Below are 11,855 nucleotides of genomic sequence, written 5' to 3'. Positions count from 1 at the left end.
GATATCATGCACCAACTAACCCAACTTGCGGTATTGTTTCGGCTTGGAGCCACACCGGACAATCATTACGCGTAGAGCAACCGGCGCGAACAAAGCAGCCTGGGCACTCTAATACGGTACGTGCACAGATCAACGGCCATCGCGAAGCCTTCGGCGGTCAATCGTCTCCCTTTGAGCCACAATCGTACTCATAGGGTCAGGCATGGTGAGTTGGAAACCACGCGTCCACCACAGGCACAAGAAAACACAGACCACAAAATACGTCTGTAGTGGGCACTCCCCTCGAAAGCGGGCAGACGCAGCTTGCGAGAGAGACGGCGAGCACCGAGCTGCGAGGTGTCACGTTACCTCCCGGCGGAAGAGAACGGTCCCGTTCCTTCCCCTAACATGATCGGCTTTCGACCCAACCTATCCACTCAAGACGCCCTTATACAGTACCATTATGATTTCCACCAACACCCCCCGCAACAAGACCACACCTCTATTCTCTCACTGGAGCTTCAAAAAAGCCTTTGACAATGTCTCACATCATAGCATACTTCAGACAGTTTCATCCCAAAACCTAGGCCTACACTTCTATCACTATATCTATAATTTTCTTACACAACGTACTGCTACCATCCGCTTTGGCCATGTCCAGTCTGATCTTTTCCACATGCCAGACCACGGAACTCCACAAGGAGCAGTCCTCTCGCCCATGCTCTTTAACCTCACCCTAATACCACTTGCCCGCTCTCTCCTCACCATACTCACACTACGCAGCACACTCTACGCAGATGATATTGCCCTGTGGGTTCACTCTGGCTCCGACCAACACATTGAAACCACACTCTAACACGGCCTCAACCAAGTCTTAGACCACATCGAACCTTTAACGCTCCAGTGCTCTCCACAAAAATCTGCTCTCCTAACTTTCACGCCCCCTCGCAGCAAGCCCCTCCAAACCCCCCATCCAACTTTTTATACACTCTGACCGAATACCCCACACACAGCCCCTTAGAGTTTTAGGCCTCACCCTAACACACAACAGATCACCCGCACTCACCCTCCAGAACGTAAAGAAATACGTTACTCAAACCACGCATCTCATTAGACGGATCGCCAGCAAACACCACGGCATCACGGAACAGGACCGCCTCCGTCTCGTACACAGTGTTCTACTCAACGGTATCTTGTACCACCTACCATACATTAACCTTACATCTACCCACCCTACTGAAAAAAATCTAACGATATGTGAACGATAACTCGTATACGAGATTATGGGATCGTAAGGTGAATGATATCATAGGCTTCAACGATATCATTGAGATATCGTAGAAGCTCATCGTAGTAGCTCATCGTATACGTTGGATCATACAAGTCGGATCGTTGCAAGCGATGTCGTTCGAGTTTATCGTACAGATTTCGGTGGGGTGAGCGACAATATGTATTCGATGTGTGCGTGTCATACAAGCGTTAAATGCGGAGGTGTTGATATTGTGCTGTGAATGTGCTTAGATCCTTGCACAGTTGCATACGCAAAAGAATACTTGGAAGCTGCTGCCTTTTCCCTTTTATTTCATGTCCCGCAGCAGGTTGGCCACATATCCGTTAAATGCTTTCAGCCGCTTCTCCGTGGTAGCTTCACTGTTCCGGTGTTTCATGAAGTAACCATGGGCACCTGCACAAAATGGAAAAAGAGAGGGAGCAGAGAACATGTGTTTAGAGGGTGCACGTGAACCTTTTGGGTGTGTCTGACCCATTAATCAAGCGATATTACATACATGCTCAGTTAGTTGTACCACCTGTGAAGACTTTCCATGGTCAAATGAGGCTACTCTTCACAACTGCAGAAGCTGTGCTTACACACAATGCTATGACCACCAAACATTGTTGGCCCACACTTAAATGCAAGATTCGTCACATGTGGAGATGTGTCCCTTATTATTGTGCTAGCGCAGTGGAGAAACGTGTGGGGAGGGGCACCTAAGAAAAGCCATGTTTCCCTTAAGCTTCATGAGCTTGAGCTCACAGCATGGCTGCAGGCTGATGCTAAGGTACGAGGCGCAAGCCTATACCAGCACATCTTATATTGAGCACGGACCACCACTTGGACATGGCACTTGCCTCACGAGTTTATGTGGATGCTATGTTGTGAGAACAGTGCATTCACAATATTGTTTATTTTTCCCCTATCCCTGATCTTTAATAATGTGCAAGAATTCGCAACTACAATATAACAATTGAATCAAATAATGCAATATTTCATTTCAACTCAAACCGAATAAGACCTGGTGAAATGTAACAGCAAAATAAACGACGAGGGACACAGAAGAAAATTCACAAGACGGGCGCTTCTCTGTCTCTCGTTGTTTATTGCGCTGTTACATTTCATCATGAATTTGTACCAACTCGCCCAAATTTCCATTTTGTTCGAATAAAACCATTTGAAAGCTACAAACGAGTTCTCTCCACTTGGGCTTTCCTGCACTGCTTGAGTGACAAACAGTGAAACGGTGATGGAGCATTTGATAACCACCTCTCATCTCCTTAATACTATTGGGCCAGCTCTGCCCCTCTGGCCATAACGCAATTCACAAAAACCGCAACAGTGAAATAATGGGAGGCAAAACCAACATGTATCAGAGGCAAGGGCCCGATATATGAACCTAATGTTTGCAGCGACTTCTCGCTGGAATAAGTTGAACGAGTATTTGATGACACTAGATGGTTGCTGAAACAAACCATTGCAGTCTCGAAGACATCAAATAACTTTGCATTTAAAATAAGAATCTATTGCTGGGAATTCGTCACAGCTCTCAAAAATAAAGGAATTGTATCGCATATGACCCTCCTTCTCATGAAACTTTGGATCGTGTTAAAGCTTACAATCTATAGCTAAATAAATGTATTGTTCTTCTAGGACACCTGCTTCAAGTGTTCGTGGCAAGAGACGAAGGACTGTATGGAGAATATTTTATGACCTTTAACGTGCACCAGTTGTTGCATCTCGGAAACTGTGTGGAAAATTTAGGACCGTTATCGGCTTTCGCCGCCTTTCCCTTTGAGACAGGAAATAGAAGAATTACAAAAATGGTAAGGCAACAAAAGGAGCTCCTTATCAAATTGTGGAAAGAGTTGTTCATCAGGAGCTAGAGGTTATGCTTCATTCATCACCTCTAGCCTCAAAAGTGCAGTTCTTCTGTGAGCAACAATTACGCAATGCTCTTACCACGAAGAAACACACAATGCAAATGGGTAAGTGCAAACAAACAACTATTTATTCTTTGGAACGCCTCCATCAGCTTTACAGAAAAGAGAACAAACAAACACTAAAAAAAGGGCGGGGGGGGGGGGTGGAGGAGATTTAAGGCCAGAAATGAGACGACAAAATACAGAATTTTGACTATGAACTATTCAAGTTGAATGCGCAGAAGCCTAATCATCAGAACCTTCTGCGCACACCCGGATTTACAGGGGCCAAGGTGCATCTTTTAAAAGGACAGTTTTGCAACAACCTTAAGACTATGACGCGTGCTCACGTATTCTCTGAATGTGCCTGATCCCACGAAACTGGACCACAATTTTCCTTTTCTGCAGCTTGGGTGATCTGAACAAAACCTCGGACTGCTCAAATAAAGCTTTCTATCCACACACTTTGCAGTGTGCGGCCAAGTTTCCAGGCCCGCTCGTCCGCTCACCTATGTAGCGGGTGCTCCCTGAGCCTGGTGTTTAAGCACCTGCCTGGGTGTCCGATACAGCTTTTTTTGCAGTTCAAGGGGATGCGGTAGACAGCGCCAACAGAGCATTAAACAAATTTTGTTTTCTGCTTTCTGTCACACTGAAATTTTCGCGCCGTGTTTCCATCCTGATTAACCCTCTTACAAAGCCCTTTAATTTGATGGGGGCTGAGAAAACGACTCCAGCTTCTCACTACACTTTTAGCTTCTTTATCTTGTGCTAAAGGACTTTTTTTAGGGCTTGGAGGAAACAGCCTGCAGCAATGCTTCTCTTTGCTAGCTTTGGATGTCCGGAGTCAAAGGGAAGCGTAGGTACCCCCCCTTCCCTCCCCCCCCTTCGGTAAGACCCGCACGTGTTGGATGCTCCAACATGGATTTGAATGTCTAAATACCGCAGCCTACTACTGTCAGGTGTCTAATGTTTAAACTGTAACCCCTCAAATGCAGTGTGAAAGTGCTCAAGTATGGCAAAAAGCTAGTAAAGAGAAGCATTGCTGCAGGCTGTTTCCTCCAAGCCCTAAAAAAAGTCCTGTAACTGTAACAGTGGGCACGCTTAAGGTCTAGTGGGTTTCCCACGCAAGTTCTTGTGTCCACTGCCTAGAAGTGCTGAAGGGGGTAAAGCCAAGCAAGGGCCCAAAGAACAGCAGAGAAAGAAAGTTAGCCTGTACATAAAGAAGCTAAAAGCGAAGCGAGAAGCTGGAGTCGTTTTCTCAGCCCCCATCAAATTAAAGGGCTTTGTAAGAGGGTTAATCAGGATGGAAACACGGCGCGAAAATATCAGTGTGACACAAAGCAGTAAACAAAATTTGTTTAATGCTCTGTTGTCGCTGTCTACCACATCCCCCCGAACTGCAAAAGAAGCTGTATCGGACACCCAGGCAGGTGCGTAAACACCAGGCTCAGGGAGCACCCGCTACACAGGTGAGCGGACGAGCAGGCCTGGAAGTTTGGCCGCACACTGCAAAGTGTGTGGATAGAAGGCTTTATTTGAGCAGACCGAGGTTTTGTTCAGACCCAAGCTGCAGAAAAGGAAAATTGTGAAGTCCAGTTTCATGGGATCAGGCACATTCGAAGAATACGTGAGCACGCGTCATAGTCTCAAGGTTGTTGCAAAACTGTCCTTTTAAAAGATGCACCTTGGCCCTTGTAAATCCGGGTGTGCGCAGAAGGTTCTGATGATTAGGCTTCTGCGCATTCAACTTGAACAGTTCAGAGTCAAAATTTCTGTATTTCGTCGTTTCATTTCTCGCCTTAAATCTCCCCCCCCCCCGTTCTTTAGTGTTTGTTTCTTCTCTTTTCTGTAAAGCTGTTGGAGGCGTTCCAAAGAATAAATAGTTGCTTGTTTGCACTTACCCATTTGCGTTGTGTGTTTCTTTGTCTCCATCCTTGTATCGTAAGCCTAAGCAGTGCATTTATCTAGCCCAAGCGTGATATGAACAACTAGCCCAGAGAAGTGCTTTAATCAGTTTGAAAGCATTGATGGTGGTTGTCGAAAGAGATTGTGTGATAAACTGCAACATCGTGTTATCTATTATTGAGAGCCGTTGGCTTGGTTGAACTGAAATAACTCGTTTTTTATTTAACTGATTATATTTACACGGTGGCTCGCGCGGCCCATCGGGGAGCGCTCTTCTTGCTCTCTGCGGCGGCGGTGCGCGGGTGCGACTTCCGCTCGCCTGCTCATCGCACCTGGAGCAGCTCGGTTGGCTCGGTGGCGTCATCCCGCGGAGGCGCCGCGTACATTCGGCCATCCTGCATTAACGACCGTCCCGGTCGGAACTTTTGTCTTCGTCCGATTCTGAGCTTTCCGAGTCGATGTCCTTCGCCCAAAGCTTCAGCTTGTCGACGGGGGCTACGCTTGAATATGCCCTTCGTGTCCTCCGGGTGTGTTGGATGTCTCTGATGCGGTAGCGGTCATTGGGAAGCTTCTAGGCTATGACGTACGGTCCCTTGTATTTGACCTTAAGTTTTCGGGATTCTCCGCTCGCTGTGGGTTCTCGCTCAACTAGAACGATGTCTCCCGGTTGAAACTCAGACGGTTCAGCCCGCTTCTTGTTGTAACGTGTTTGCTGCTTATGTTGGGCCTCACGAATGTTTTCCGTTGCTGCGGCCCTCTTCTCCTCCAACTCTTTGTCGAAATGTTCTGTGAGAGCGTCCTCCAAAATCTTTCGCAGGTGCTCGAGTCCCTCGTCTACAGTTGTCGTTGGGAGCAAGATGTCATCCATGTAGGCGAGTGCCACAGAGTAACGCAGAGGTCCCAGAACCGCGTTGATCATCCGCTGGAATACCGCTGGGGCGTTGGCCAACCCAAACGGCATCCGGACGAACTCGTAGTGCCCGTCAGGGGTGACGAACGCTGTCATGTGTCTGGACTCCTTTTCCATGGGGATCTGGTAATAACCAGACGCCAAGTCGAGACTCGTGAAGAAGCACTTTCCGCGGAGGCGGTCCAGCTGATCATCAATTAGTGGCAACGGGTACCTGTCCTTTTTCGTCACATGGTTAAGTGCACGGTAGTCGACACAAATCCTCAGTTCTCCTGTCTTCTTTCGCACGAGGAGAATAGGGCTGGCGTGGTCGGAAGTCGAGTCGACAACGAGTCCCGCTTGCTTCAGTTCTTCGATCATCTCTTTCGTGTGAGCCCTCTCTGCGAAGGAAAGTCGGTAAGGACGGAATCTCACTGGCTCATCTGTCGTCAGCTCGATCTTCATTTCCGCTGCACTGGTCTGCCCGATCTCCAAAATGTTGCGTGCGAAGCAATCACGATACTCGTCGATAAGGCATTCCAGCATTTTTCGCTGGTGTGGAGTGACGGCAGGTCCAGTTTTTATCTCTTCGCGTGGCATCGGCTGTCGCTGAGCGACGTGGACGTTTATTTCTCGCTCCGGCATGTCGTCTGGATAGCAGATTTCCGCTCGTGCTTCCCGCTCGTGTTCCTTGATGTCCAAGTCATGGTTTGACATGTTCATGATGGGTAGTCGTGTCTCGTACGCCTCGTCGACAGTTACGACGCAGCGTGGTATGCAGTGCTCACGTCCTTCCTGACACCTGAATTGTGCGTCGACAAACACATCTGTGCTGGGCATGCCACCCGTGGCGTAGAGCTTGACGAATCCCACAAACTTCGGCGGAACAACGGTTGACTCCTTGGCCCACAGGCAGACTGAACGTTGGGGCAGATCGGGGATCTCAATGGAACGCAGCGTGTCGTCAGTTTCGTGGACGTTCTCGCGCTCCTCAAAAATCCTGACTGTCTGTCGCCGCCTTACAGTCGTTACGTGAGGCTGTTCCGTGAACGGCTGCCCAACAAGTAGTGGTATGGACTGCGAGCTGCTTGGTACCACGTACAGATGAACGTCAGCTGTCGCTTGGTCGACCGTGATGGTAGCACTTTCTTCGCCGCAAGGCGTCACACATCCCGATCCATACCCTCCAATAGAGAGTGGTTCTTTGAGTTTCGTGTAGGAGATTTCCAGCCGTTCTGCATCTTCCTGACGTAGGGTTATGCACTGGCTCCCCAAGTCGACGTAGGCACGTATTTCATGTCCGTTCAGTTTCGCTGGCATGAAATATTTCTCGTTCACTGCTTCGGTAGCGCGGAAGTCGGATTTCACAACGTTTTGAGCGACGCGCGGCTCTCGTTCCTTCTTCGCTCTGCAGTCTCTCGTTTCGTGGCCCACTCGTCCGCAAGCGCCGCATCGCGCTTTTCGTTGGGGAGAGGGGCAATGGAGAGACAAATGGCCGTATTCGTTGCAGTTGAAGCACAGCGGTTCCCCTTTCTCGTTGGAGAGAGGCTTCTTCCTCTGTCTGCGTGAGAGGGAGTCTCGGCGATCGTCGGCCATGCTGGCTCCGGTTGCCTTGGTAAGGTGATCGGCCCCTTCGAAGAGCCCCTTTTGATAGTCAGTGAAATGCTTGGCGTTTTGGCGGGAAGCCGACGAAACTACGTTTCCTAGACGATCTTCTAGACGCTTGAGACAGTGAAGCAATTCTTCGGGAGTATCGTACGTGCGAACGCTCACTGCTCGAATTGTGTCTGGATCGTTCAGGCCGGTGATGATGTACTCGACACAGCCTTTGTCACTGATATTACACCGGCGAGCCTTGGCGAGCTTGTCGTAGTAATAAGATTCGATGGGCTCACCTCGCTTGCGACAACGGGCTTCCATTTCACGGTGGAGGCGCTGCATTCCTGATGTCGACGGAAATGCACGCTTTAGTTCGTCTTTCCACTGCACCCACGTTTTGTCCACTGATGACAGGGAATCGTAGCAGGTCTTGGCCGGGCCTTCCAATCTGCATAGTGCGTTGCAGGAGGTCAGCCTGTCCGACCAACCGTAAATGTCAGCCAAGTCGTCGACTCGCCGAATCCACGCGTCGACGGTTGAGCAGCCTGATGAAAGGGGATCGAACGATGGCACCAGACGCGAAGTCTCTGCCGCGGGCGTAACGGGCGTGGCAGGCGTCTGTTGCGTTTGAAGGAGCGCCATACCGTTTATCGCCTCCCTCACGGCTGCCTGTACAGCTGCTTGGATGACGGCTGCCATGTCCATCGCCGGCTGTGGTGTCGTGGAGTCACTCGGGACTTCGTTTTCGGATCTCGTGTCGCTGCGCGCACCGTCGTCACCGCTGGCCTGGTTCGCGCCATCTTCGTTCGTTGTCGCTGAAGATGCTGCCCTTCGCGTCACAGGCCCCATCATAACTGCTGGGCGGCTTCTCACGTTCGGACGTTGTGATTTGATCCCACTTCTGAACTGTTATCTATTATTGAGAGTCGTTGGCTTGTTTGAACTGAAATAACTCGTTTTTTATTTAACTGATTATATTTACACGGTGGCTCGCGCGGCCCATCGGGGAGCGCTCTTCTTGCTCTCTGCGGCGGCGGTGCGCGGGTGCGACTTCCGCTCGCCTGCTCATCGCACCTGGAGTAGCTCGGTTGGCTCGGTGGCGTCATCCCGCGGAGGCGCCGCGTACAATCGTTTGCGAAGAGATGTGCACGGGAAGATATGCAACATGGAAGATGATAAAAATAGATTTAAAACGTAGAGGACCAAGCACACTGCCTTGGACGACACCAAAATTAATGGGGGCAAAAGAAGTACAGTTATTAGCAGACGTTAACTTAAAGGGGCATTAAATAGGCTTCCGAAGGCAGTCGTTTCAAATACAAAATTGCTAGACAACATGTTCAACGTATACCAAATATAACACCTCTGCGTAAAGCGAATGTAGCACAAAAGTGCAAGAAAGGTCTTCGCTTCTTTCCTTTGTTTACCTGTCAATCCTTGTCGCCATTCTCACACACTCTGACGTAACTTTGCGACTCTGACGCAGCCTTCATGGCAAAGCTGGTGCTGAACACTACAGCATTGCTTTTGGTGGCTTTCCTAAAATCTGCAGTTAATCAGCGTTCCCAGCTGTGGGGGAAATGCGGGTGCATATTTCGGCGGTTCCGCCGAACGGCACTACAGCACAGCTATCTTTGGAGGAACAAATGTCGATCGTTGCCATCCCTTACACGAGCTTAGCCGAGTTTGTGGATATAGTGCATTGTTTGCAAAGTATGAATAACACCGAAAAACACGGAGAGTCTCTGCAGGTGGAATCGCCGCTACAAGCGTGACCGCGGCAAGCATCTGCCTGCACGGTCGACAAGGACCTCGCTGTGCAGTGTATACATGATATGGCATGAACCGCAGCAGTTAAAACTTGTCACTGCCCGCCAGAGGGGGACTATTGCTGGAAATCAGTTTACAAATGCATGAAAGCGGGAAATAGTGCAGTGAAAGATTGCGCTGGTAATTGTCATCAGCTCAGCTTCGTAAAGCGGTGACTGAATAACTGCGGCGATGCTAAGCCTTTTCTGCGCAAGCTAGAGGGACCTGCTCGCTGCAACAGCGCCACCTGCAAGGAATGCTAGCGAACCGCCAATCGTAGGTGGGAATCTTAAATTACAGTCACCAGCGAACATGTTGTGTTTGGGACCCCCCTATCTGGCCGTCAAACACTCATTTCCCCCATATAGAAACATTTTAAAAGGATTGCGTGGCTTGATTTCATGCGAATTAACCCTTTAAAACAAAGTTCGATTTCTCTTCATGCGCCTCCAGATTCTCTTGAATATCCCCACTAACCAATAACATGCTTAAAATGCACAGCACTGCTTCACGAAAATGTTTCCAATAACCAGAGGCTACAACACTGCTAACAGGTATACATCATGACAATGGAAGTTTGCACAACGTGCAATAACTAACCTGCAAGTACATAATCGGTGGGTGCGCTGAATGGCAGTAGTGCCTGGGGCCGAGGAAATGGCGTACGTTTGAAGGGGTGTGCCGAGTGACTTGGTGCCAGGTGACAGAAGAAGGAATGGCTTTTCCTGGTGGCGAAGCATGCGGACCACCAAGGGAAGGCCGGCCGCAGCTTAGGTCCAGCAGGTGGAGTGTTGGTTGGCCAGGGGAGGCCCTGGCGAAGCCTTTGGAACTGGACTGACAGGCAGCCGACCCAGGACAGCCAGCAGCAGCACCTGAAGGTACACGAGCTGTGAGTGCACAGACAGTAGTTGAAATACAAGAGAAGGCCACGTAAAGATCAAATGCTTACACCAAGCGGATTTGTAATCGCCTAAGGACATTAACCTTCAAGGCAATAATAAGAACATTCCACCAACATCCAAAGTGAAATTTAGGTCACACTAAGGATGTTTTTATTAGACACGCCAGTAATGCGATTGGGGTATTCATGATATATCCAAAGCTTACCACTACGCTAATTTGCATTGAACGCATGCTAGCAGCTTATCTGGGTCCATAGCTTTCAATAGGGACTAGTGTGTGCTTGTTGAGGATCCTCTATTGCATTGCCTAGCTTGTCTTTGCAAGTTAGATTCTCCAATATAAATCGAGTAGAGTGCGGGCCTACAGTTCCCTTGTTAGTCTCTGTATGGCCTGCAATTTCGGGATATTAAGAAGTTGACAACTCGCTTAACTTTCATCACTAATTTACAACAATGCAGATGCCTCTAATATCGAGCCCCACAGTTCCCGCGAACTGCTCCTACGGAATCAAGTGCCCGCTTTTTCGCATGTACTTCCAGGGCACCTCCTGTCCACATTACTACATCGTATACCGCAGGCATTCACGAGTGTGTACTGATCACAGCGTTGTGCCGCTCACGCCAAATTTCGACGGGATCTGCAGTCGCGAAGGCAGATTTTGGTAGACACATAACGCAAAAACGCATAGGTGTTAAAGAACCTCGCGTGATGTCAAATAATTAGCAGCCCTCTACTACAGCACGAGCATCGTAGTTAAGGTCTAGCTTACGCGTAATTTGATGCCGACTGCCGCGGAAACCGTGGACAGGTAAATCCAGGTCGCCCAGCAAGTACGCAAGTCTCCTAGGATTTCAGAGAAAATCAGATGGGGGTTTAGTGAACCGCTGACCTATAAACACCACAAACCGTTCCAAACAAGTACAGATTTATAAAACATGCCTACTCACCCTAGCAGAAACGATGTTTCCTACGTAAAATCCTTCTTCACTGTCGTCTTCACTTTGCGAACACCAATACACTTTGTTCGGAAGCAATGCCATCCACTTTTGACGCGCAGTCTTTTGAGGCGGGCGGCGATGATCGTTCTTCCAGTGCCCGTGTTTTCAACACATGCGTAGGTTGGAAGGACTGACATCGCACAATAAAACTTCTATAAGTATGATTTCAGCTGGAAATCTGCAGATAAAACTGAAGAACTGCCCGCCAGCAACTCTAAGCACAACTAGAGTGTACTAGAAGTTTTAGAGTGGCCCGACCGGCCGCCCGGAGAGGTGCTCGTTTCGCGCAGAAAATAGCGGCGGCGCTGTAGTCACCAACAACCGAAAGCGGCGGCTGGCCGCGCGTACGGCCGCGCGCCCAGTCGGGACAGGAAACGCTGCTTCTTTACGCGCGGAGCGCTCGAAATTTGTTCTGCGGGACATCCAATTGCTTCAATGTACTGTAGGTATAGTGGACTGTGGGTAACGAAAGGAATAATAAACGCTGCAGCTCATTTTGCGTTATAGTTTTGCCTTTCCCGCTCGACAACAACGAAAAAATTATGGATTTTTCTTAATTGAGCGCAACATTCTTAGCG

At 49.1% G+C, this 11,855-nt stretch overlaps 1 protein-coding gene and 1 long non-coding RNA gene across 2 annotated transcripts; both read right to left on the bottom strand.

Moving 5' to 3' along the window:
- Positions 1–1,532: 1,532 nt before the first annotated feature.
- Positions 1,533–11,462, bottom strand: LOC144139556 (uncharacterized). Its single transcript, XR_013316267.1, has 3 exons — positions 11,227–11,462; positions 9,977–10,248; positions 1,533–1,663 (listed from the first exon to the last, which is right to left on the bottom strand). It is a non-coding gene; the product is annotated as an uncharacterized LOC144139556 (long non-coding RNA).
- LOC144138966 (uncharacterized) lies at positions 6,225–8,416 on the bottom strand. Its single transcript, XM_077671472.1, has 2 exons — positions 7,664–8,416; positions 6,225–6,365 (listed from the first exon to the last, which is right to left on the bottom strand). The coding sequence occupies exons 1-2, from the start codon at positions 8,414–8,416 to the stop codon at positions 6,225–6,227; spliced, it is 894 nt and encodes a 297-aa protein (XP_077527598.1).
- Positions 11,463–11,855: the final 393 nt, after the last annotated feature.

Source organism: Haemaphysalis longicornis, unplaced genomic scaffold, assembly GCF_048455015.1.
Source record: "Haemaphysalis longicornis isolate Haplotype H1 unplaced genomic scaffold, Haemaphysalis longicornis Haplotype H1 scaffold_5, whole genome shotgun sequence".
NCBI classification, from domain to species: domain Eukaryota; kingdom Metazoa; phylum Arthropoda; class Arachnida; order Ixodida; family Ixodidae; genus Haemaphysalis; species Haemaphysalis longicornis.
This window is presented reverse-complemented; position numbering and strand designations above follow the sequence as displayed.

Excerpts from the sequence above, each read along its gene's own strand:
- LOC144138966 (XM_077671472.1), bottom strand. The coding sequence starts at position 8,416 with ATGGGGCCTGTGACGCGAAGGGCAGCATCTTCAGCGACAACGAACGAA. Across the intron at positions 6,366-7,663 it reads AAGATCGTCTAGGAAACGTA|GGCTCACACGAAAGAGATGA; the intron begins GTTTCGTCGGCT and ends CTTCGCAGAGAG.